The sequence below is a fragment of the Malaclemys terrapin genome, chromosome 1, assembly GCF_027887155.1.
Source record: "Malaclemys terrapin pileata isolate rMalTer1 chromosome 1, rMalTer1.hap1, whole genome shotgun sequence".
NCBI lineage: Eukaryota > Metazoa > Chordata > Testudines > Emydidae > Malaclemys > Malaclemys terrapin.
Window position 1 is genome coordinate 331,544,119 of NC_071505.1, and position 22,321 is coordinate 331,566,439.

Consider the following 22,321-nt stretch of genomic DNA (forward strand, 5'->3'; position numbering starts at 1 on the left):
TTTTGCATTGCCAACTCAATAGAGCTAGAAGCTTCTTGCCTACCGGGTGTCCAAAGTGACCTTGCAGACATCCTGAGCAAACTGTTTATGAGTCACCTTGACTGGTCTCTTTCCCAGGCTATGGCCAGAATCAATTTCCAATGGTGGAGGGTGTCCCTAAGTAGACCTATTTGCAAAAAGATTCACAGGAAGTGTCAGCAGTTCTTTTACCTGTGAGGTCGCAGTCTTGGTTCCCTTACAGACATGTTCTTACTACCATAGGCCTAGTCAAAGTGTATCCTCAGGTGCACAATCCTGTTTCCCCATGGGACCTAAACTTAGTGTTGTTAAGGCATATGAGTCTCCCATTTGAACTTTTGGCTACTTACTACTCTCTGCTACATCTATCAATGGAGGTGGCATTTGGTTGCCATCACCTCTGCTAAAAGGGTAGGAGAGCTGCTTGTGTTGATGACTGGGCCTCCCTATACTATCTTCAAGGACAAGGTTTACCTTTGCCCTCATCTGAGGTTTGGGCAGTGGTGTCCTCATTCCATGTCAACCAGCCAGTTTACTTTATGGCATTCTTCATGAAACCATACTTGAGTAGGGAAGGAAAATATTTGCACACTCTGGATGTCAGAAGAGCTCTGGTGTTCTACCTGGACCGAACCAAGCAGTTCCGTAAGTCCTCTCAACTGTTCATTACAGACAGAATAAAAGGGCAATCCCCTCAGATAATTTCTTCTTGGATAGCCTCATGTATATGCATATGTTGTGACCTGTCTAACATCACCCCATCGAGCAGAGTCACAGCTCATTTCATGAGATCACATTTGGCCTCTGCAGCTTTTCTGGCACCTGTTCTAATTCTGGACATTTGTAGAGAGGCAACTTAGTCCTCAGTTCACACATTTGCTTCTCACTATGCCTTCACTCAGGACTCGAGAGATGATGCTACAGTTGGAGTTTTCCTCTTGTCTTCATTCAGATAGATTCCAATCCCGCCTCCTGTTTCATGGCTTGTGAGTCACCAAGAGAGGAATGCACGTGTGCAAACTCTCGAAGAAGAAAAAACTGTTACTAATCTGTTCCGTAACTGCTGTTCTTTGACATGTGTTGTACATATCTATTCCACGACCTGCCTTCCCACCCCTCTGCATTGAAGTTCTTGCAAGAAGGAACTGAGGGGACCAGGGAATGGCTCTGCCCTTGATACCTGTATGCAGTGGCACATAGCAGCAGAGGGCACTTGAGCAGCCCAATAGGTACTGTTGAGGTGAAAAAAGTTTCCAACTGCTGTGCACTTGGTGCATAGACACGAAGAGTTGAATGGCCATGTGCAACACATCTTGAAGAACATCAGTAACAGAACAGGTTAGTAATGATTTTTTCTAAATTAGGTGTTAGTGCTCAAGACTCATCGTGGATAGTTCTCTGAAAACTTCAGCTCAGTGCATAGCAGCGGTCCAAAAGGCTAATAGAATTTTAGGAACTGTTAGGAAAGGGATTGAAAATAAGACAGAAAATATTATTATGCCACTATATAAATCCATAGTGTGCCCACACCTTGAATGCTGTGTCCAGTTTTGGTCGCCGCATCTCAAAAAAGTTATAGTGGAACTGGAAAAGGTTCAGAGAAGGGCAACCAGATGGTCAAAGGCATGGAACAGCTTCCATGTGAGGAGAGACTAAAATGACTAGGACTGTTCATCTTAGAAAAGAGATGATAGGGGGCTACTATAGAGGTCTATAAAAGCATGAATGGGGTGGCAAAAGTGAATAAAGAAATGTTATTTACCCTTTCCAACAATACCAAAACCAGGGGTCACCTGATGAAATTAATAGGCAACAGGTTTGATACAAAAAAAAAAGGACTGTTTCACACAATGCAAAATTAACTTATGAACCCATTGCCATGGGATGTTGTGATGGCCAAAAGTATAACTGAGTTCAAAAAAGAACTAGATAAGTTCATGGAGAATCAGTCTGTGACGTTGCACCCCCCCGCAGCTTGCTGCCCCAGGCATGCGCTTTCGAGCACTGGTGCCTGGAGCTGCCGCTGCTTATGAATGTAAATATGACATAACTGGAATATGTTTTATGCTAGTTATGCCATGTAACATATCTTTGCAAAGGTTATGATCTACTGAATATATTCATCCTATTTGTATGCATGGATGATTTTCATATCTCAAGTTATGAGCATTGGCTCTATGCTTGTATTTAAAGTGTTTGCTGTAGGAAGCACATAAGACAGATTTGGTCAACATAGTGTGAAGGGGTTATTCAAGTAATTGGGAGAACTTAAATAACAATGGACTTTGGGAGACGCCAATCCACATCTGAGCTTTCCTGGGAATGTTCAAACTAACATGTAAACAATGGCATAGGCCTGCAAAAAGCTGAATCATTCATAGACATGTGACTTGCCCAGGTGGCTAGAGACCCCATCTTGTGGCTGTGATGTTGCACAAGAGAGAGGATATAAAAGGCCCTTGAAGCCCCTCCATTTTGTCTTCAGCTGGCTCAAAAGATAGCTTCTCCACCCCAAAGAGATGCCTGAAAGAAACTGGGACAAAGGACAATAACTACAGGGGTGTGAGTGATTGCTTGACCCAGTCTAGTCTGTCAAAGAAGCTTATTGGAACATCTCTGAGGGTGAGATTTACCTGCATTTAGTTTCCTATTATATTAGGCTTAGACTTGCATGGTTTTGTTTTATTTTGTTTGGTAATTTACTTTGTTCTGTCTGTTATTACTTGTAACCACTTAAATCCTACTTTTTATATTTAATAAAATCACTTTTTGCTTATTAGTTAACCCAGAGCAAGTGTTAATACCTGGGGGAGCAAACAGCTGTGAATATCTCTCTATCAGTGTTATAGAGGGCGAACAATTTATGAATTTACCCTGTATAAGCTTTATACAGAGTAAAACAGATTTATTTGGGGTTTGGACCACATTAGGAACTGGGTATCTGGGTGTTGGAGACAGGAGCACTTCTTAAGCTGTTTTCAGTTAAGCCTGCAGCTTTTGGGGGACATGGTTCAGACCTGGGTCTGCGTTTGTAGCAGGCTAGCGTGTCTGGCACAGGCAGGCAGGGTACTGAAGTCCCAAGCTGCAGGGAAAAGGGGCTCAGAGGTAGTCCGAGCAGATCAGGTGGCAGTCCCAAGGGGGGGGGGGGGAGGTTCTGTGACCCAACCCATCACAAGGTCTACCAATGGCTATTAGCCAAGATGGTCAGTTATGCAACCCCATGCTCAGGGCGACTCTATATCTCTGACTCTACTTGGTGGAATGAGGATAATCAATGGGACACAGTAATATTGGGGTACAAAATATATCGGAAGGACAGAACAGGTCATGCTGGTGGGGGAGTGGTACTATATTTGAAAGAAAGCGTAGAATCAAATGAAGTAAAAATCTCAAATGAACCAAACTTGTCCCACAGAATCTCTATGGATAGTAATTCCATGTTTGAATAATAAGAATATAGCAGTAGGGATATACTACTGATCATTTTACCAGAATGGTGATAGTGACTGCAAAATGCTCAGGGAGATTAGAGAGTTTATAAAAATAAAAAACTCAATAATAATGGGGGATTTCAACTATCTCCATATTGACTGGGTTCATGTCACCTCAGGACGAAATGCAGACATAAAGTTTCTTGACACCTTAAATGACTGCTTCTTGGAGCAGTCCTGGAACCCACAAGAGGAGAGACAATTCTTGATTTAGTCCTAAGTGGAGCACAGGATTGGTCCAAGAGGTGAATATAGAGAGACCATTTGGTAATTGTGACCATAATATAATGAAATTTAACATCCATGTGGCAGGGAAAACACCAGAGTAGCCCAACACAGTAGCATTATGGAGATATCCTATCTCCTAGAACTGGAAGGGACCTTGAAAGGTCATTAAGTCCAGCCCCCTGCCTTCAGTAGCAGGACAAGTACTGATTTTGCCCTAGATCCCTAAGTGGGCCCCTCAAGGATTGAACTCACAACCCTAGGTTTAGTAAGCCAATGCTCAAACCACTGAGCTATCCCTTTTCCTAGGTGGAGTGTACACACATGAGGAAGTTAGTTAAACAGAAATTAAAACGTGAAATCCCTGCAAGCTGCATGGAAACTTTTTAAAGACACCATAATAGACATTCAACTTAAATGTATACCCAAATTTAAAAACATAGTAAGAGAACCAGAAAAGTGCCACTGTGGCTAAACAACAAAGTAAAAGAAGCAGTGAGAGGCAAAAAAGGCATCCTTTAAAAAGTGGAAGTTAAATCCTAGTGAGGAAATAGAAAGGAGCATAAACTCTGGCAAGTGAAGTGTAAAACCAGCTCCAGGATCAGGAGCAGAGCAGGGAGGCAAGGACTAAACCAGAGCAGGGAGGAGGCAGGCTAGAGCTGGAACAAGGACTGGAACCAAGAGCAAGGCAAGGGCAGCTGGGGACATGGCACATGTTGAGCAGCTGCTGTGGTGCTGATGCAGCATGGCTCAAGTAGCAGGTGATAGGGTCTCCTGCCCAGTGAGGAAGCCTGACCATTTGGAGGAGGCTCATGGGGCCCAGCTGAGTTTGCCTAGTGACCTGGCTTGGAGCCGGCTGGGCTCCTGACAATCACTGCCTTACCTCACAGGGACGTTGTGAAGATGGAAGCAGTAAGGATTGTGAGGTGCTCAGACACTGTGATGATGAAGACTCTATGAGCACCTAAGACAGATAGATAGGAGTGATATTGGGTCCTAAAGGCTCATGCCGTATAGCGTTAACTAGTCTGACCCTTATCCAGCAGAGCATTTACGCACAGGCTTACCTTAAAGCATGTCTCTAATCCCACTGGCTTCAGTGACGGTAAGCACGTGTTTAAGTACTTTGCTGGATGGGGGCCAGAGTGCTCAGTACATTACCGGACTAAGCCCTAAATAAACAAGTTAGCACCAGAGGATAATACGTTTGAACATGTGGATCTGATTTGTGCCATTTTTTTTTGGCACTGACCCATTGTTTTCTAAATGGTGCTGGCAGTAGCTGGCCTATTTAAAATGCTGACAATTGCTTGCCTGTTGTGTTAAAATTGACTGCTCCCAGTGAATGGTCTAATCAGGATGGCTTTACATTACTCGTGATTTCTATGGCACTCAACACCACGTGGGACATAGCATAGCACTGTTGGATTCCACCCCACTTTCCTGTTCATGTTCTTGAAAAGCTATTAATATTTATCTCATAAATGAAAAATCTACAGTAATGTGCTGCATGTTTAGTAGGAAAACCACAAGCACTAAACACTTTGCCTATAATCTATAAATAAATCAATTCAAAGAAAATGGTTTACAGGAGAAGTCTGGTCATAAATTAGTGAGGAAGGTGGAACCATTGGCCTTTTCCTATATCCTGGTATTGCAGATATTTTGAAAGAAGGCTTGTATTTAGTGATGGCTTTTTGCAAACATTGTAAAACTGAATGCTATATAAACAAAACAACTCCCCCACCCCATTATATTTAATTAAAAATATTTGCAGACAAGACCTTTCACAAATGGTGAGCACTTTCAAAAATATGTAACTTAGAGAATTTTGTGCAGTAATTAAGAACTGAGACAATTATGGATAGTGTATACGAGTGGTTCGCAATCAGGGGTCTTGGGGCCCCTGGTGGGCCACGAGCAGGTTTCAGGGGGTCTGCCAAGCAGGGCCAGTATTAGACTTGCTGGACCCCAGGGTAGAAAGCCGAAGCCCCACCACATGGGGCTGAAGCCTGGGGCCCCGAGCCCAGCCACCCAGGGCTGAAGCTGAAGCCTGAACAGCTTAGCTTTGCGGAGTCTCCTGTGGTGTGGTACCCTGGGCAATTGCAATGCTTGCTACCTCATAATGGTGGCCTTGACTTTTATACGCAGAAAAACAGCTGTTATGGCACAAGTGGGCCGTGGAGTTTTTATAGCATGTTGGGGGGACTTCAGAAAGAGAAAGGTTGAGAACTCCTGGTTTACACCATACAGTTATTGGGCTCATTTCTGTGGCTGCTCTGAGTGAAATCTAGACCGCATGTAAAGTCAGTGGGAGTTTTGGTATTCATCCAGGATTTAGGGTTGCCAGGCATCCAATTTTCTACAGGAACACCCGGTTGAAAAGGGACCCTCGCAGCTCCGGTCAGCATAGCCGACCGGGCCATTAAAAGTCCGGTTGGTGCAGGGCTGGCAGGCTCTCTACCTGGCTCCCCATAGTTCCCTGGAAGCAGAGACATGTCGCTCGGCTTCTAGGCAGAGGATGGCTGGGGGGCTCTGCGCATTGCCCCACCCTGAGTGCCGTCTCTGCGGCTCCCATTGGCCGGGAACCGCAGCCAATGGGAGCTGCAAGGGTGGTGCCTATGGGCAGAAGCAGCGCGCAGGAGCAGTGCCTAGGAGCCAAGGGACATGTCGCCGCTTCTGGGGAGCCGCCCGAAGTAAGTGCCACTCGGAGCCCGCATCCCCTCCTGCGCCCCGACCCCTTGCCTCTCCCGCACCCAAACTCCTTCCCGCACCCCCGACCTCCTGCCCCAGCCCTTAGCCCTTAGCCCTGCTCTTGCAGCCAAACTCCCTCCTGGTGCGCGCGCCATGCACCCCCCTCGCATCTCAGCCCGCTACCCCAGCCCTGAGTCCCCTCCTGAACCCAAACTCTCCTGGAGCCCACATCCTGAACCCCCTCCCACAGCCTCAACTCGGAGCTCCCTCCCGCATTCCAAACCCCTCGTCCCAGAGCCCCCTCCTGCACCCCAAACCCCTTATCCCCAGCCCCACCACAGAGCCCGCATCCCTGGCCAGGGCCCTCATCCCCTCCCGCACCCCAACCTTCTGCCCCAGCCTGGTAAAAATGAGCAAGTGAGGGAGCGAGCGACAGAGGGGCGTGCGTGGAGTGAGCAGAGGGCAGGGTCTTGGGGAAGGGGTCGGGCCAAGGTGTTCGGTTTTGTTCGATTAGGAAGTTGGCAGCCCTACCAAGATTTCACCCTCCATGTTTATGGCCTGATCTTGTGAGATGCTGAGCACCCTCAACTCCCTTTGAAGTCAGTGAGAGTTGAGGTTACTCAGCACTTTTCAGGATTAGGCCATAGGCTTCAGTGGGAGAGGCTGCAGAATCAACCGCAGAAAATTACAAATGGCAAGAAATTGAGGGCCAAATCTGGTTCATGAGCCCCAAGTGTGGATTAGAGGCACGATTGCACTCCTGTATGTCTGGACTCATGCTTCCAATTAAAAGTAGTAGTATTCTGTGAATATCATTTGCTTTATTTGAATTTTTTTTCTATAGTCTACGGTTTCCGATGGGTCAGATGGATCCGTATTATGTGATGAACACAGTAAGGAGAATCAGTCTTTTGAAAATCATTCTGCAGACACGACAACAAAGGTAAGAGCTGTGGTTATTTTTATTGCACGATGAAATATATTGGTGACCTTTGTATGCCGTTTCTTTGGAGATGAAATGTATAGAGATGAATTGTATAAAGTATAAATTTATAGAGATGAAATGTATAGAGTAGATTGAGTTTTCAGTTCCTGTAATAATCTCTTGCTTTTTAATGAACTTAGATTGTTGGGAAGGTTCAGATCAGGTTTCTAATAGCAATTTATTGATATGTTGCTAGTTCTATGGATTTAATACCATTCCATACAGAATTTTAGGGCTGTATCATGGGCATAAATGCCACTGATGTTAGGGAGCAGTTGAAGCCTCAGAGCTTTTGTGTTGATTTTGCGATACTTTTATTTTTAAAGTTTAAGCAACGTTCACTGTGCAGGGTATTCCTTTTTCCTTCGATTTATTTAAGGCTTCTCAGTGTAAACTGTAACCTAGTTTCTTGGTAGCTAAATAAAAAGTTGGTAAGGCAGAATGTGAATATGTCAGCAGATGAGATGATTTTTGTATTGACAAACTAATGATAGTTCTAGTAGTATAAGTGTACACTGAGTGGTAAATGAAGCAGCATGACTACAAGGTTACAGTGTAGGGATTTTTGTTACGGTACTACTTACAATAGTCACACCATTTGCAACGATGGAGTTAAGGGTGATTGCGTGTTTCTGTTATAACATCTATGGCATTTTCATATGCTCACAACTTGGCTGTAATAGTTCTCTCTTGGCTCAATATTACCATAGAAGGTTTCAGCCATGAAGTCTTTTGGTTTTTTTTCCAAGTTAAATAAAAATATTTGGACTTTTAATAGCAGTAAGTTGAAAATAAGAGGAAAAGAAAATAGAAGTTAACTGGGTTGGGATAATTAGTTGACCTCTAAAGCGCTTTGTTTCTTTAACACTGAAGACTTGCGGGTTATTTATTACCTCTTGTTTAAGACCGTCTCACTGGCTATGTGTAAACTTCTAGATTGGCTTTGTCATTCGTTAACTCCTTAAAATCCATAACTGTAATGATCCAGCATATCTTTCTGATTTTCTCTTGCCACTGTGTTTCCACACGATCTGCAGTCCTTACACATGCCGAGTGATATGTAAGTTCTACTCAGTTGGGTTAAGATTTGCAGAATTGTGTCCTGAGATCTGCTGATTATTAGCCTGGTTCTGGGCGGTTGCTGAACGCCCTTAATTCTCATTGTAGTCAATGGGAAATGAGGGCATTCAGCAACCTGCAGGATCAGGACCTGTATGTAGTATACCTGTATACTGTGTCTCCAGTATCAAGCTGAAATAATCAAATAGCCCATTGATCTTAGTGGGCATTAAACGTGCTCAGCCCCTCATAGAATTTGATCCATTATGTTTATGGCTGATGTTCCAAGACTGGAAATTACCAATTACCAATTAAGCAGCAGGCATGGCCCAAATAGTTTTCTTGATGTCATAGGGCAGGGCATAAGATGTGATGTTCCACATTTACTAATTGGTGAACGCAGCATCAATTGTGCTAACTCTGTGTCCATGGTCAGAAATTGTCATTCCCAGTATCAACATCCAACGGAAGAGCGCTACATCACACACCTCTTCACTTAAAGTCCCTGGTATCATGACCTTCTTGACCCCAGCAAGAGGCTGTCTGCCCTACTCACAAATAAAAACCTGCATAGAAATAATGATTACATTGACCTTGTCTTCACTGGTAAAAAAAGGTGTATAACTAACATGCATGAGCTATTACTGAAGTACAGTGAAGATCAGGCACTTTAGTTTCACCATGAGGTAAAAAGCCCTATACCACTATCAAGGGTTGACCTTGGAGAGTTTACCTTGTAAAACTAAAGTACCTGGTTTCCACTGTTTTTATCTGGTGATAACTCATGCATGTTAGTTACCCTGAGATGAAGATCCCAAGTACGCTGAACACACTAGGTTAGAATTCCATCGTCCTGGCCAGCATTCCCAAACAATGAAGTTCCTGAAACTGGGATTTTTCCACCATGGCAGAAGTTTTATTTTAATTTCTGACATTTGCTAGTTGTGTCACTTTATGTGAAAGAGGCATTTTGTCTAATCCCTTTTTTAAGTGACTGTGCTTTAATGTCAATAGTGCACTGCTATGATAGTGACATGCAGCTATATAGGGCCGGCTATGTATTTAAACATACGTATAGCGCTTTTCAGATGCTGATGATTGATTGGATGTTAATTTCACTAGTCAGAGTGGCTGGGAATTAAAATGAAATCTTGATAGCATCGTGTAACTTGAAAGCTGAGAGCCACTTTAGGAAGCATTACTCTTGTGCTTTTACTGCTGGGCGTGCCACCCACGTAACCTAGTGTTGCATATTTAACTGAAGCACTTCTGTTTCATTCTGAATAAGAGATTTGTGGGTGTTGAGATAAAACAGTTATGTCATTGTATGAAAAATAATAGTTAAGTAAAACATTAAACAGGAGTTGTGAATTATAAAGGCATGGTGCTTTCTAAAGGCTTGATTATCTATGATCCGGGCAGGGCTATGGGGATAGCACAAAGAGCCTTCCTCACCCTGTGCTCCACACCAAAGGCTGGGGTGTACCTCACTCTCTCCATATAGGCCTGCAAAACTGGCTGGGTACGCAGGGAGAAGCAACCAAATGCCACAATCAGGCCCTAAATTTATAGTCCTCAAAAGTGTACATTGTCCATTAGAAAATGGATATTTAACTTGCTTCATATGTAGGTGCTTGGGCTGTGAAGTACTTGGATAGACTAGTGTAAAATGGAAGCCCCAGTGGGCATTCCGAGTAACTGACTGTATGTGGGGATCTTCAGAGGGGCTGGAAGGGAAGGAGTCCCCCCCAATAGGTCGTGGAGCGGAAGAGGAGCCACGCTGCAGCTCCAGAGCTACAGGAAACCTTGCAGATCCTGCCCCTCCATGCTGAGGTGCACAGTTCTGTACAATTGTGCTTACCTGTGAGCTGTGGTGCAATGAGACCACCAGGCCCTGAAGGGGTTAATGTGGACCTTAGAAGTCAATTATGTCACCTGGATAGAGAGAGAGGCTTAACTGAACATGAAGCCCAGTTGGGCAGGAGCACGCTGGTTATTCTGAAGAGAGGAAGTTTGTAGCAGAAAGGGGCTGCAGGAAGAGACTCTACAGTCACTTTCTGGGCGGATAGAAGAGGTAATAAGGAGTCTGAGGGAGCAGACTTGGGCCAGCTACAGGGTCTTTGGCCTGGAAACCTGAGGTTAGGGTAGGTCTGGATTCTCCTACTGGCCACTGGGGAAGGTGGGGTGAAACTCTCTGAGGTAAGGGATGAAAGGACCTCAGAGCCCAGAGACAAAAGAAGACCTGCTATAAGGTCATTGGACTATAGTTTGGTTGGATTATCTGTTACCCCAGAAGAGGTGGACTAAAGCCTAATCTGGCTGAAGGGCCAAGTTGCAGGAAGAGAGACTGCTGCAGCAATGGGGTGACCGTTGTCAGGGGTCACCATATGGGGAGACAGCTGCTACGTGATACCTGGCTACAAGGAGGTGCTCCTGTGGTGAGTGGTCCCCTTTACAGGTGCACAGTGGAAAATATTACCCGTGCAGTAAAACCACAGGAGATCTACTACTGTCGGGAGCTGCTGCGGCCATAAGGAGCAGAATTGCATTTGCATTGACCTTCATTTTTACTTTTTGACCCAAAGTCTCATGAGCTGTTGATTTAATTTTTCCCTCTTTTACATTTTGTTCTGGGTTTAGCCTTTAATTATAGAAACCATCAGGAGGGATACCTGTAGGGGAGCTACTAATTTACGAGTTCCCAAACTTTTCCGTAGCATGAACCACATCTTAACTGAGAGATTGTTTCAGAGCCATTTCTCCTCCCATACATGATTGCTCAGACCCCTTCCTCCCAGTGGTGATCCAATAACAAACCAATCATAGCCCACATTAGCCTAGTGCTAATTGGGTGCCCAGATGAACCCTGACTAGAAGGGCTGTCCCATTATGGCCAAGTACATCAATTGCTTTTGTTAAAAAGAAACATTGGGAAAGAAATTAAGCTATTTTTAGCTACTTTGAATGCAGTTTAGCAACAGGAAACAAGGGGAAGGATCTAGCACTATGCGACCAGCCAGCAATTTGCATGTCACTAGCAGGTGCTCCCCGGTCCACAATTTGAGATCCACCAAATTAAATAAATCCCTGTCCATATTTGTAAAAGTGATGTATTTACCAATGTATTCTATATATATGGTGCTTAGAGTGCTGGACAAGCACTTGGCAATTTGACAAATAAAATGTAACACAGAATGACAGATGTCATGAAATACAAAAGACTTAAGACCAAGATTTTAAAAAATGGGTGCCTGATATTAGGTTTCTGAATAAGTGGTCTGATTTTCAAAATTGCTGAACTTCCAGTGCCTTTTGTTTACTTCTTGTTTTTCACTCAGATTTAACAATAATGCCTGTTTCAGTTTTGTTTGTCAGTCAATTTCACTTTGAAATTCTTAGCGCTACCGGATTTGAGTTTCAAAAATTCCAGAAAATTCTTTAAAAACACTGTTTTAATAGAATATTAATAAAAAATCATGTAAACCTTTCTCTTGGTTTTACGTTGTATTATATCTTGGTTTTTTTTACAAGCTATTAGGGTTGTCAAGCGATTAAAAAAATTAATCGAGATTAATCGCGCTGTTAAACAAGAATAGAATACCATTTATTTAAATGTTTTTGGATGTTTTCTACATTTTCAAATATATTAATTTCAGTTACAACACAGAATACAAAGTATACAGTGCTCACTTTATATTTAATTTTTATTACAAATATTTGCACTGTAAAATACAAAAGAAATTATATTTTTCAATTCACCTAATACAAGTCCTGTAGTGCAATCTCTTTATCATGAAAGTTGAACTTACAAATGTAGAATTAAGTACAAAAAAACCTTCATTCAAAAATAAAACAATGTAAAACTTTAGAGCCTACAAGTCCACTCAGTCCTACTTCTTGTTCAGCCAATCGCTCAGACAAACAAGTTTGTTTACATTTGCAGAAGATAATGCTGCTTGCTGCTTTTTTACCATGTCAGCTGAAAGTGGACATGCGTCCATGCTTATCACGGGTTCTGCTCGATAACGATCCAAAGCAGTGCGGTCCGACGCATGTTCCTTTTCATCATCTGAGTCAGAAGCCACCGGCAGAAGGTTGATTTTCTTTTTTGGTGGTTTGGGTTCTGTAATTTCCGCATCAGAGTGTTGCTCTTTTAAGACTTCTGAAAGCATGCTCCAAACCTCATCCCTCTCAGATTTTGGAAGGCATTTCAGATTCTTAAATCTTGGGTCTAGTGCTGTAGCTATCTTTAGAAATTTCACATTGGAATCTTCTTTGCATTTTGTCAAATTTGCAGTGAAAGTGTTCTTAGAATGAACGTGTGCTGGGTCATCATCTGAGACTGCTATAACATGAAATATATTGCAGAATGTGGGTAAAACAGAGGAGGAGACATACAATTATCCCCCAAGGAGTTCAGTCACAAATTTAATTAACACATTATTTTCTGGAACAATGGCTGAAGCATGAAGATGCACATGAATCTTTAGTGCATTTGGCATATAAATATCTTGCGACGCCAGCTACAACAGTGTCATGCGAACGCCTGTTCTTACTTTCAGGTGACATTATAATTAAGAAGTGGGCAGCATTATCTCCTGTAAATGTAAACAAACTTGTTTCTCTTAGTGATTGGCTGAACAAGAAGTAGGACTTGTAGGCGCTAAAGTTTTACATTGTTTTGTTTTTGAGTGCAGTTATGTAACAAAAAAACCCTACATTTGCAAGTTGCATTTTCATGATGAAGAAATTGCACTACAGTACTTGTAGGAGGTGAATTGAAAAATACCATTTCTTTTGTTTATCATTTTTACAGTGCAAATATTTGTAATAAAAATAATATAAAGTGAACACTGTACACTTTGTATTCTGTGTTGTAATTGAAATTGATATATTTGAAAATGTAGAAAAACATCCAAAAATATTTAATACATTTCATTTGGTATTCTATTGTTTAACAGTGCGATTAATCGTGATTAATTTTTTTGAATTAATTGCGTGAGTTAACTGCGTTTAATTGACAGCCCTACCACAGGAATAACTAAAATAGTCTTTCTCCCTAGGTGGCTGCTTCATAGCTAAATTTTGTCAGGTGTTTCTATAGTGAAATTCAGTCATGATCATGTTTATAGTTAACATGAAAATTGAAGAGGTGGAGAACATACAGGAGGATAGAACCACATTGCAAAATGACCTACAGAAAATGGAGTAGTGGGGGATGCTGGCAATGTAGGGAGAATTGGTGCTAATAAATGTAAAATCAAACATTCAAAGAGAAGAAATAAACAGCAAAGGTTTACCTTTGGAAGGATATAATGAAGTAGCTGAATCCACCATGTTAAAATAAGTGTGCTTTCATCATGTTTCTTAAATATTGTTCCCCAATATTGCTTGTATGCTTAATGCATCTGAACAGGATAGTTGCTGGAGGGCACTTTTGGAATAGGGATTGAGAGGTTGCATGGAGAGGTGGTTTGTGATTTACAGCTTGAAAAAAAAAATTTGGAACCACTGAATCAGTCAGCTTCCCTGCCAATGCAGCACTGGCTTTATCTTGCTTACTGTTCATGCATGTGGAACAAATGGTGACCTCATACATACCCACAATGGTCATCTGGGAGGATCAAACGGGGACCTTCAGCCCCAGAAGCACAAGTCTATTCTACTGTAAACTAAAGGAGGATGAAGGAGACATGAGCACACACTAAACTTGTGTATTGTACAAGCAAACCCCACACTTTTGCATGCACACAGTGGTTGATTTTACACATGGAGACTATGGTTTGTATGCAGGATTTGCACAAATTGGAGTGTAGATGAAATCTGTGGATCACTTTACTCATGTAAGTAGCCTCACTGAGTTCCATTGCTCCAATTTTCATGTAATAATCTGTAAATAGGATCATGAGTCCAATGGGACTACTTACAGGGATAGAGTTGTTCACATGTGTGTTTGCAGATCAGGCCATTAGAGATATGTTTGGAAATGTATCCTGGTAACCAGTTTTTGAGTATGGAGTGAATTTTTACAGCCAAGTCATTAAGTAATTTTTTAAAATGGAAGCAATTCACACAACCTTCCTGTAATAGATTGAATGCAACAGATAGAGGAGCACAAAGGAAATCAAATGAAGGTGTTGTTTATTATTTATGTATTTATTTATTTTATTATTTATAATCTGTTGTAAATGTGGGTGTCAAATCCCTCCCTGTTTTAGAGTTGTTTGGATTCCCATTTACCCTGCCCTGCCCAGATTACAAACAGGGCTTTGGTGAGACCATATAATAAGTTAATTGGCCCTTCAGTGGTACGTGGGCCAAGTGATGCAAGAAATGTTCAATGATTCTTTTAGCCAGTTTTTTAATAAAATTGTTGACTAATGGAATAAACCACAGCATGGACTAAACATACAGGCTCCAATGTGTCACCTAAAAAAATCCAGTTTTCTGCACGCACAAACGGTGAAGTTGTTCAGAAGACATTAAAGTGTCTTAAAAGTCCTAAAAGCTGTGGAGAGTCTCCTTTTAAGATTTTATATCCTGTAAAAGTTTAATAGTTTGTGGGGAAGGGGGGGTTCTTTTGGTTGCTGTCTGATTCTGACCACATGTCTGATTCGCTATGGATTTTTTAAAAACTTTGGTAGCAGTGACCTCATGTTGGCAAAATAACTGTGTGTCATTTCCTGAACTTCTTGCTTCTTTAGCAATTTTGAGTATATTATGGTTATAACCTTGATAATTTGTGGAAGGGAGATGACTCTTATACGTTCCGTATTTTTCTTGAAAAAGTTTTTTTTTTTAAATTGAAAACATACTTTAGCTGAGTGAGAACGAGAGATTCTCAGCATAGCACCCATGGGGAAAGTGTGCTATCCGATAGATTGAAAAGGTGAATTGTAATGTATGGGTGTCTAGACGTTTCCTCTTGTTGCTGTCAACGGTCCAGTTGGCTGTATTTTTTTTCCCAGTGAATAGGAGGCATTGATTTTTCCTCTCTCTTCAGCCAGAGCTTTCATTTTACATATCTTTCCCCTTCTCGCTCTCTGTCTCTCTCTATAAGAGAGGGAAGACTTTAAGAGCTGACAGAGAGCTTTCTTACTCAGCATGATTCATGTCAGACACCTCAAAGGCAAGCTCTACACCAGCATCGCTGCAAGAAAGGTAGGGGCTTTGTGGCTACCCCGTTTTCTATGGGAGATTGCAGGACTGTTAGCAACTCAGAGAGGACATGAAATGAGCAGATTAAGTCTCTGATGCTGACAAGGATCCACAGAAAGTTTGGGAAAGAATTTGAGGAGTTTTAAAACTGTCCTTTTGGGGTGTTCTTTTAATTAAAAACTTTGAAGTTTTCTTCGTAACTTAAAAAAAAGTCCCTCTAGTTTTATGTAATGTATAAAGAGGTTTTTTTTCTGTGTGCAGTGAACTACAGTTATACCAACATTGCACCCCAGGGCGTTGCATGCCTGTGTAAATAGGCAGTTAACTTTTTTTACTAACCTGACCATTTTTTTTGTTATATGTTCTGAACGTTCTTATCATCCAGCTGTTATATTCACTTCCTGATTCAGAATCCACCCTAGTAACTCTGAGTGATTGTAGATGTGACGCATGAACCGGCGTGTACACCTTAGTGTTTCAATCATGCACTTCAAGTGTTCATAGGAATCAGGCGCCTAATAAAAACCTTTACAACCAAAAGCAGTTGTTTTGGCAGAGAAGTGACAGCACTTTGATAGATGGGCCCAGTAGTTGTGTATGTTGTGCTTATTCAGAATTAGCAGGAAAGAAGAGGAGAGAGAGACTTGGAAAAGGAAATCTTATGGGTATACTGGAACAGCAGATCAGAACTGTGTAATCAGAGCCAGAGCTGAAATGTGATGCTTTTGCTCTTTTGTGCTTGTTGTGGTTCTCATATTCCCAGTTAGAATCCTGCATACTATTTAACAGAATATTTTGATCACAGATTGAACAATGCAGCAATCAAGTTTAACAAGCCACCTGGAAGTTTTGCTTGAGATGATTTCTAGTGGATTTTCAGATCCCTGTGAGAATCATGACTGCCTTTAGCATTGTGGAGGAGGACTCGAGTTTCTTATGAGGGCCCCTATTGGAAAAGCAGGCTGTGCAGATTCAAGTCTCTGGTTCTGTTCATGCTGTTTCAAAAGCCTTTCCTCAACCTTGCTGATTTATGATTTACATACACTCCTGTGGAGATTTGCAGAATGGATTGTCTGTGCATTGTCACAACCAAGGTAGGACTGAAACATTACTGTTTTGGGTGCATATCTTTCTGCTATTATTCTGTTCCTGTAATTAAACAGAGTGGGTATGTAGTATCTCAGGTTGCAAGATAAAATAACTAAGCCTTGCTTCAATGGGCATTTTATTCTCTTTATTTGAGGGTTACACTGTTTGTTTCTATACCTAAATGATGTGGTGGTGTTTTTTATCTATAAAAGGAAAATGATTTGATATTTTACCTTAGACTTTGCTTGTGTCTATTAATATCTGTAGTACTGGAGCAGTTTCAAAATAGATGTTAAAATGCACATATAGTCTCAACATATCATGCCAGCTTATTCTTTAAATGTGGGAACAGGCAATCATGTTATTTTTTTAAAATCTGAGCATTGTATTATATGTCCTAGCATTTTAGAGAAGCCAATCAGATGTAGTTTAGATAGCAACAACATTTCTGATTGGAGAGTAGCAAGTTTCTGTAGCTTATGTGGCTTTCTTGGGCAAAACATAGCTTTGATTTGTATCTCTAGGCTTTAAAAATCAAAATGCATTGGTCTGAATTCTGCTGTATTACACCAGTGTCAGAGGCAACCTTAGCATTTTTGAATTGGCCTTCTAAACAATCCCATCCACCCCCCCTAAATACGTATTTAAGTGACTCCTTGCATCATCGCGCCTCTATGTGTGTCACTGATTTGAGGGGAGGGCTAAGTAAAAGGATTTTTGTGGGACCTCCCCAAACTTAGTGAAAATGATGGGAGGCATTTTTAGGTCACTGTTGGCGTTTTGTGGCGGAAGAGGCGGAACTGAAATACTTGTATTGGGATTCACGCTTGGTGCCAGCATTTATAAAGGAGTCTGAATAAGCTGGGGTTCTGGGAATCCCCTATCTGACAGAGGGCTTGAGGTGAATTCTGGTGAATGTCAGTGTTTGTGTAGTGTTTTACAGAGTGTTTTTGCTGTGTATGGTGACAAGAACATTTTGAGTATTGTGTAAATAATAATACTTGTTTGTATCACGGTGACACCTAAAAGTCCCAGTTCCAAAGAGATGGTCCTTGATCTGAAGAGCATGTAGTCTAAGTATAAGAAAGACAGCAGGTGGATGCAGCCAAGAGATGTGGAAGCACAAGGTAACAATGACACAATACTGGCCAGCATGATGAGCAATGGTCTCAATACACCAGCAGTCTAGCAATAACAATATGTCTAAGAATAGCAGTTCATTAATGACTATCACTGTCACCCTTGTGCGGTAGGTAAGTGTTGTTCTCCGTCTCTTGCAGGTGGGGAAACTAAGACAGAAAGATAAAGTGACTTTGAGTTAGGTCACAGAGGTAATTGAACTCAGTGCTGGGATTAGGGTGATCAGACAGCAAATGTGAAAATCGGGACGGGGGTGGGGGGAAATAGGGGTAATAGGACCCTATATAAGAAAAAGACCCAAAAATCGGGACTGTCCCTATAAAATCAGGACATCTGGTCACCCTAGTTGGGATTAGAAAACAGGAGTCCTTTGCCTTCAGACCATGCCTGGACTCATGCTATCTGCTCCTCCTTGTGGCCAGAGGTCACACATTCAGTTCAGCTAATGAGACAGTTTAGCTGCATTTAGCAGATGAGATGGTGCCGGTGCCAACTCTCGTGTCATTGGCAGGAGTCTGGGTAGGGCTGTCCTACAGTCACATAATTGAGGGACTTGTAGCTATTGATTTCATGGAACTCAAAGGCCAGCACTGGGGAACTGTGTCGGGGTCTCAGAATAACTCTAGGTCTTTATAAAATATTCAGTGCGCACTTTCAGCCCTAATGTTCAGTTTACATTTTTGAGGCTGCCTTTGCAAGGAAAATGGTTAGATGCTTCTTTAAGAGCTTGGATTAGCTCTGACATTTCTAGGTCTCCAGGTGGGGACTTGCAGCTGTAGGCTTTGACAGCCCCTAAGGTTGGTGCTGACACATGTAATAAATAACTTTGCTGACTGCAGTAGAGCTAGTCTGCAGTTGGTGTAATTGAGAGCGGATTCTGGCCTTCTTTTTATTAACAACAACAACAAGCTGCCTCTGACACAATTGCTCTATGAACTGATGATGAACATGTGAACTGAGTCAACCCTGCATTCCATGGGGCCCTGTGGAGAGTAACATACGTGGGATCACAACCATTTCACTCCCTCAGTTATAAGCAGGTCCTCCACTTCCACATATCCATGATCCCGTTCCTCCCATCAGATCTGCCTCCTGTACCTCTTACCTCACTGACTATACTGGTAGATACATGAACCAGCAAGTCAAGCGCTCAAGGTGAAGTGAGCAGGGGAAGGCAGATTGAATATCCTATCTCTGCAGCAAGTCACTGGTGGTAGAGTTGGATGGAACCATGGAGAACAACTGGGCGTCAGTCCAAAGTGCGTGTCTGCACCCTTTGGAACTCTGCATTACCCTATAAAAGTGGGCAGTGAGTGATTCCTGCAGCAATTAAAAGCTTCAAAGTATTAAAAAAGTTGCAATAACTTGGAATACATATTTTATAGATATTTCCCCTGTGTTTTTTCTGCACAGTATTAAAATAGCTATGTCAATGGTTTTATGCTATACTGGCCCAAATTCTGGTAATGTTTACATCAGTGTGTATCTGTAATAACTCCATTGAAGTCATAACTCCAGGATTCACGAGAGCAGAATTTGGCTCAGTGCATTTGATATTTGATAAAATTGTTGCACACACATTATATCCACAAATCTTGCATTTATGTCTCAAAATGGTCATTTTTAGCCTAAAATCAGGTAATTATACATATTTAGGCATCTATTAACCTGATTTGTGCATGTAACTGTCATGGCCACCTTCGGAGATGTGGATCTTAATATGAAGAGATAGTAAATATTCAGTTTTTTCCTCAGGCTTTGAAAATAATACAAAGGGAACATAAATTTACTTAAGGTGCAGACAGTCAGTGCTATTAAAAAGTCAACACATGGTAGTTAAATTTACTGTGGTATTTGCAGCATTTCCAGCATTTCCAGTTTATAGAAAATAATGTACAGAGAGTGGTCAAGTCAATAGTGGTGCAATAAATATGCTTTTTAAATTGGTGTGTAATATACCTGAAGGTATTATTTAGACCCCTATAAATGCAACAACCCAATGGATCGGACTTGTTAAAAAAAAAAATTAATGGAGATATCCTAACTCCTAGAACTGGAAGGGACCTTGAAAGGTCATTGAGTCCAGCCCCCTGCCTTCACTAGCATTGACCAAGTACTGATTTTGCCCCAGATCCCTAAGTGGCCCCCTCAAGGATTGAGCTCACAACCCTGGGTTTAGCAGGCCAATGCACAAACCACTGAGCTATCCCAGACTTGCCCTGAGTCTTGATTTCTATTTAAACAGTTTTTTTTCCAGCAAAAATGTAACTACCCCCGAAACAATAAGTTGAATGTTCTCAATACTACAAAATGTGCCTGCTTGATTTTATTTTGTTGCTGTCCTCATGTACTTACTGAACACAGGCCAGACAAATGCTGAATCAGGGCTTTTTTATGGGCTTCTTGTTTATTTGAATTGATCATGTCCTTAATTTAGCTTCTTTTTTGCTGATACATAAGCCCCATGGATTTGTGGTATTATTTTGTCAGTAGAATTCAGTAAAAATAACAGGAGTTCAGGTTCTCAGCCCGTCTAGCCCTCTAGGCTTGAGAGCCCAAGCCCTATCCCAAGCCGCAGTGTCCACACTGCTATTTTTAGTGCCCTAGTTCAAGTTCGGCTAGTATAAGTCTTTCTACCCCAGACTTGCTCCCAGCTGCAGTGTAGACATACCCTTGAGGGTTGCATGGAGCTGTTCCGCCCCAGCGGGAACATCAAGAAGGTTCACAGAGAGCACAGGAACAGGCCTACTCTGCCACCTCTTAGGAAAATGCAGCATGCACTCGTCTCCACTTTCTACCAGCTTTGTGTCCAGCCATTCTGCCTTTGGGAGACAGTTTGTGCAGTAGCAGCTGCATTAGTGTCTGCTCAATGCTCTGAGGGCAAGAAGGCGAAGGTTCCACATTTTGCCCTCTCCCTCTTGTGAGCCAGACAAGGGGCTGCAGATAGGCCAGGCCAGATTATATTATATAGCTTGGCTTTTTCTCAGCTAAGAAAGTAAAATATGGGTTGAAAATAGTGACTGTTCTGTTAATACTACTCCTGCACTGAGGTCTGACTGTCAGCTTCAACTGGAATGCTGTGTTAATCCTGGAAAGCAGAACACGTGGGCTGCACATTCATGTAAATACATGTTTACCTCAGAAATGGGATTCACCTGTCACGGCAGAGCAGTTTAAATTAGTAAGGGGTTAGTTTAACATCCTTGATGTTAGGGGGAAAATGACCCTGGGTCTTTGGTGATCTATGTGCAGTGAGTGTGAAGGTCTCAGTCCATTTCCGAATGGACGGATGTGCACATCACAAAAACTGCTATCACCCAACTTTGTTGACAATCCCAGGAGTGAGCCAGTCAGTCCTGAATATTTCCTGAGCATGGCTATGTGGAGAATCTTTTATTGCTCCAGTCCAGTTCTGTAAATTAATAAGACTCCTCTCTCTAAGGCTGTCAGTCTAGCACCTTTTACAAGGGCTTAATTCATTAAAATGTTTACAAGGAAGAAGCGGGGGAAAGAACGGTATCTCTTAATGTTGCCAGGAGCAGAATCATATGCTTATTTACTGAGATAATCAGTACCAAATGTTTATCACATGAAATCCAGCCTTGCAGAATCTGACTGGCCAAGAACTATCTTTCTTTCTTTTATTGTATTAGCTCCTGGTGATCTGGCAATATATTTATATTCTAACAGGCAGCACCAATAAATATAATTAGGGCAAAACTCTGCCTTGCCTTGAGCAGGTGGTGTCAAAGTTCCAAGAGAGGAAGGCAGTACAGGGTGCCTCTTCCACACCCAACACACTGACACAGGAACCAGGCAGCATGATGAGGTGCTGCTCTCTTGAGTGCCATCCCGAGGCTTGGCTTGTAGGTTGGATGCTCCATGACTTCACGGGGGCATAACCAGTCGTTTTGGGGGTCTGATCAGGCCTTTCCCACCCCCAACGCTCCTACTAGTGTTCTGCAGTAGGTGTTGGAGTGAGCAAATACAGTTCCTTTCTAAAGCAGAAACGAGGAGCGCTACAAAGCACACTGGTCCCAAACACTTCATTCTTCAGCAACAGCTCTCCTTTCCCAACTAGCACAGCTCAGAGAGGGACAGCCAGAGTTTAGAACTCAACTTTCTATCGGCATCATTGTAAGGGTGACAATAGATTCTGTCCCTGGGGCTAGTATGTTTTCATGTTGCCAACATGCATCAATCATACTATTACTATATGTTGTTTCTATTGTGCCATACTTGGCAATGTACAGGCATGTAAGGCTGGATTCTTTACCTGCTGTCAGTTTGCTGGGGATTTCCCTGGTGCAGGGGAATCCTTGAGTGCCATAAAGGCAGCACAGTTGGATCCCATTTCTGGCCCACCCAGCAGGGGAGGTGTTCTGGGAGCATGAGAGGGAACATGATGGGGCCATGGTTGGTGTGCATCATGCTCTGACAATCCTCTGACATCAGAGTGGCC

The 22,321-nt window shown here is 42.2% G+C and overlaps 1 protein-coding gene across 9 annotated transcripts in view; it reads left to right on the forward strand.

Annotated features, from left to right (window-relative positions):
* The window catches only part of DLG2 (discs large MAGUK scaffold protein 2), a 1,481,925-nt gene that overhangs the window by 238,827 nt on the left and 1,220,777 nt on the right, over positions 1-22,321 (forward strand). For 8 of the 9 annotated variants that reach the window (XM_054015731.1, XM_054015732.1, XM_054015733.1 and 5 more), the window contains one exon: positions 7,273-7,371. In XM_054015731.1, coding sequence (XP_053871706.1) covers positions 7,273-7,371 — 99 coding nt within the window. Of the gene's footprint in view, positions 1-7,272; positions 7,372-15,527; positions 15,634-22,321 lie in introns of those variants that run through there. The other variant, XM_054015740.1, reaches the window with a different exon arrangement.